Consider the following 3,923-nt stretch of genomic DNA (forward strand, 5'->3'; position numbering starts at 1 on the left):
CGTTGAATGGCTACCGTTGTATGGTTACCGTTGTATGGTTACCGTTGTATGGTTACCGTTGTATGGTTACCGTTGTATGGTTACCGTTGTATGGTTACCGTTGTAAATCGGGCATTTCCATCTTTGCTTAAAGGTAGAAACTATGCGAACTCTAACAATCCCTTTAAGTGAATGACAAATTCTTTTGATTAAAGAAACCAGATTTTGAATAAATGAAATCATTTCAGATAATGATGTAGAATCTACAGTAGGAGATGGGGCTTACAATTTACCAAAGTATTACTCCTGCAGATAGACCAGTAGAACAGGTAGATTCCTCTGCTGACATAGACCAGTAGAACAGGTAGATTCCTCTGCTGATATAGACTTATAGGACAGGAAGATTTTCTCGCTGATATAGACCAGTAGAGCAGGTAGATTCCTCTGCTGATATAGACCAGTAGAACAGGTAAATTATTCTGTTTTTATAGACCTGAAGAACAGGTAGATTCCTTTACTGATATAGACCTGTAGAACAGGTAGATCCCTCTGTTGATATAGACCAGTAAAACTGGTTGATAACTCTGCTATGAAATTTCTGTACTCCGTTCTCTGTACTCTGTACTCTGTAATCTGTACTCTGTACTCTGTACTCTGTACTCTGTAATCTGTACTCTGTAATCTGTACTCTGTACTATGTACTCTGAACTCTGAACTCTGTACTATGTACACTGTACTATGTACTATGTACGCTGTACTCTGTACTCTGTACTCGTACCCTGTACTCTGTACTCGGTACAATTTACTCTTCCCTGTGCACTGTACTCTGTGCTCTGTGCTCTGTGCTCTGTGCTCTGTATTCTGTACTCTGTTCTTTTTACTCTCTATTCGTACTCTATACTCTGTACTGTGACCTCTGAACTCTGTACTCTGTACTCTGTACTCTGTACTCTGTATTCTGTTCTCTGTACTCTGTATACTGTAATCTGTCCTTTGTACCCTGTATTCTGTACTCTGTACTCTGTACTCTGTACTCTGTACTCTGTACTCTGTACTCTGTACTATGTACTATGTACTATGTACTATGTATTCTGTACTCTGTACTCTGTATTTGTACCCTTTATTTTTCTCTTTACTCTGTGCTCTGTGCTCCGTACTCAGTGCTCTGTACCCTCTATTCTGTACTATTGTACTCTTACACTGTACTCTGTACTCTGTACTTTGTAGTCTGTACCCGGTACTATGTACTCTTGTACCACCTAAACGTACTTTATGACCCATATCTTTCTAGGCGACCGATGGAGCTATATGTGGATCAGGGCACAATTACCAAATAAGGAAATGGTTGGGTGTCCGCAGATCATCCTGGCTTCTATTCTTCTATGTACTTGGATACAGTGCATATCTAATTGGTCAGTTCCAATCAAAATCTAGATCTTTTATAAGAGTTTTCGCAAAAATGGAATACAAATGACGTACATTTAGAATCAGACAGAACAAAATCCTTTTTACTCCAATTCTGTTAGATAACCTTGGTTGATTTCTAAGAAAAAAAGCTGCAGCTATATAGTTATACATTCGTTAAATCTTCAATGCATCCTTTCCTTAAGGAATTTATGTAAGAACGTCGCAGGAAAAAAAATTTCTGGGGGAAAACCAGGAAATAAAATCGTTGGCTAAAAAGTCCCAACTTTCTGAGGTCCTAGGACAAAATGCCACTGGATATGAAGTCCTGAGTTTTAGATTTCTGGGACTTAGTTTTTGCAGAAATTTTGGACTTTATTACCGAAAACTTTTTTAAGAGAATTTTTTTGGCGGTTATCTCCTCAAGAGCTTACAGAAATTCATATTTAAGAGAGAAAATATAAAAAAACCTAACAATTTCAAACAAACCAAACCCACACCTACAAGACAAATATATTAAGTTTTATTTGATCCAAAAAGTATGAACTAATTATTTAATTAACTAGAAATAATTACGCGTTCAATGATCCAATAATTAATTAATAACTCTCATAGGAGGCAGTTTTCTTTTCTGCTCAATAGAAATGGACAACGAGCAGCATCTGAAATCAGGTAATATTACACAAATAAAGTATTTTTTTTTGAAAATGAAAAGATATTATGTTGGGTTGTAAATACTAAGAACTCTTTCATTTCCTCTGGAAGCCATATTAATTGGGCTCCATCCAGCTCTTCATGTTTATTCAACTTCAACATGTTCTTCTGTTTTTTGTTTAATCCGCCATATTTAAATTTCATCTGCAATATTTGAATTTTATCCGCCATATTTAAATTTTATCTGCCATATTAAAATTTCATCCGCCATATTTAAATTTTATCCACCATATTTAAATTTCATCCGCCATATTTGAATTTCATCCGCCATATTTAAATTTTATCCGCCATATTTAAATTTCACCCGCCATCTTTATAGTTTCCTTTGCCATCTTTTCAGTTACTTCCTTTGTATTTTAGTTTTTCCGCCATTTATTGGTTTCTATTGCCTTAATTTAGTCTCTTCAATGTATTTTATATCCTTACACATTTTTTTAATTTACTCCCAGTGCGGTTTATTCCCCTTATTTCAGTTTCTTTCCCTGTATTTCAGTTTTTTCCATATATTTCAGTTTCTTTCCCCGTATTTTAGTTTCTTTCCCCTTATTTCAGTTTCTTTCCATGTATTTCAGTTTCTTTTCCTGTATATCAGTTTCTTCCCCGTATTTCAGTTTCTTTTCCCGGCATTTCAGTTTTTTTCCCGGTATTTCAGTTTTCCCCCGTATTTCAGTTTCTTCCCCATATTTCAGTTTCTTTCCACTTATTTCAATTTTCATCAGATTTCAGTTTCTTCTCCGTATATCAGTTTTTCTCGTATTTCAGATTCTTTCCTCATATTTCAGATTCTTACTTCGTATTTTTGTTCCATTCTTTTAATTTCTTTCATCATATTTCATTTTCTTTCCTGGTATTTCAGTTTTTCCTCATATTAAAGTCTCTTTCCCCGTATTTCAGTTTCTTTTCCCGCATTTCAGTTTCTTTCCCCATATTTCAGTTTCTTTCCTCATTTCAGTTTCTTTCCTCGTATTTCAATCTCTTTCCCCGTATTTCATTTCCCCCCCCCCCGTATTTTTGCCTCATTCACTGTATTTCAGTGTCTTTCCCCGTATTTAGTCTCTTTTCCTGTATTTTTTTTTCTTGCATTTTTTTGTACACTTTATAGATCAATTTTAAACATTCATCATTATTTAAATCACAAAGCTATTTTTGTCGATATAATTTGAAGAACGGGTTTCAAACGCAAGTGGATTTTACTTGTGCGCTATTGCGGGCCAGCTGTAAATTCCGTGCAGTTCCACACAATTCCACGCAATATGAAAACAGTTGTGCGCCATTCCACGCAACTTCAAATTCCGATTTGAAACCCTTAGTATTACTCCACAAATACTTAATTAGTTTAATGCCCAGATATAAGCCGGAGAAAGGAAGAGTTTGTCCTCAGATATCCTGAGGTAGACCCAGAGGACCTTGAGAACCTTATCTCAGGTGAGGCCACCATATTTTAAATCAGGCGTCTTTTTATCTTAGGGCGGCATTTTTAGCAGAGGACATTGAGAACCTTATCTCAGGTGAAGGCTGCCATTTTTTATAATTAGGGTGCTAAAACTGAAATCTATTCCTGGGGTTAGATAAAAAGGATTAAAATAGAAAGAACTTTATGTTCATATTACAATCTTGCAGTGATTATTCACGAAAACGAAAAGGGTGTATACTGTATAGGGTGTATACTGTATACTGTATACTGTATACAGTATATAGGTTCCTTTTTTTCGTGAACACTTCATTTATTAACTAATAACCAAAGGCTTAATTGCGTAACATTGTTATTCAGGGGCGGATACAGGATTTAAGAGAAGGGGGTGCTAGATTTATTTCGGAACAAAAAA

General features: G+C 35.5%; 1 protein-coding gene across 8 annotated transcripts in view; it reads left to right on the forward strand.

Moving 5' to 3' along the window:
* Nucleotides 1-225: 225 nt before the first annotated feature.
* Nucleotides 226-3,923, forward strand: part of LOC111717546 (potassium channel subfamily K member 1) — a 20,411-nt gene continuing 16,713 nt past the window's right edge. For all 8 annotated transcript variants that reach the window (XR_002768814.1, XM_023493058.1, XM_023493068.1 and 5 more), the window contains exons 1-4: nt 226-308; nt 1,271-1,391; nt 1,999-2,055; nt 3,445-3,522. Coding sequence is in view for 7 of the 8 variants with exons in the window: in XM_023493058.1 (XP_023348826.1) it covers nt 255-308; nt 1,271-1,391; nt 1,999-2,055; nt 3,445-3,522 (310 nt within the window). In the remaining variant the exon portion in view is untranslated. The remainder of the gene's footprint in view (nt 309-1,270; nt 1,392-1,998; nt 2,056-3,444; nt 3,523-3,923) is intronic.

Source organism: Eurytemora carolleeae, unplaced genomic scaffold (genome assembly GCF_000591075.1).
Source record: "Eurytemora carolleeae unplaced genomic scaffold, Eaff_2.0 scaffold187, whole genome shotgun sequence".
Lineage (NCBI taxonomy): Eukaryota > Metazoa > Arthropoda > Copepoda > Calanoida > Temoridae > Eurytemora > Eurytemora carolleeae.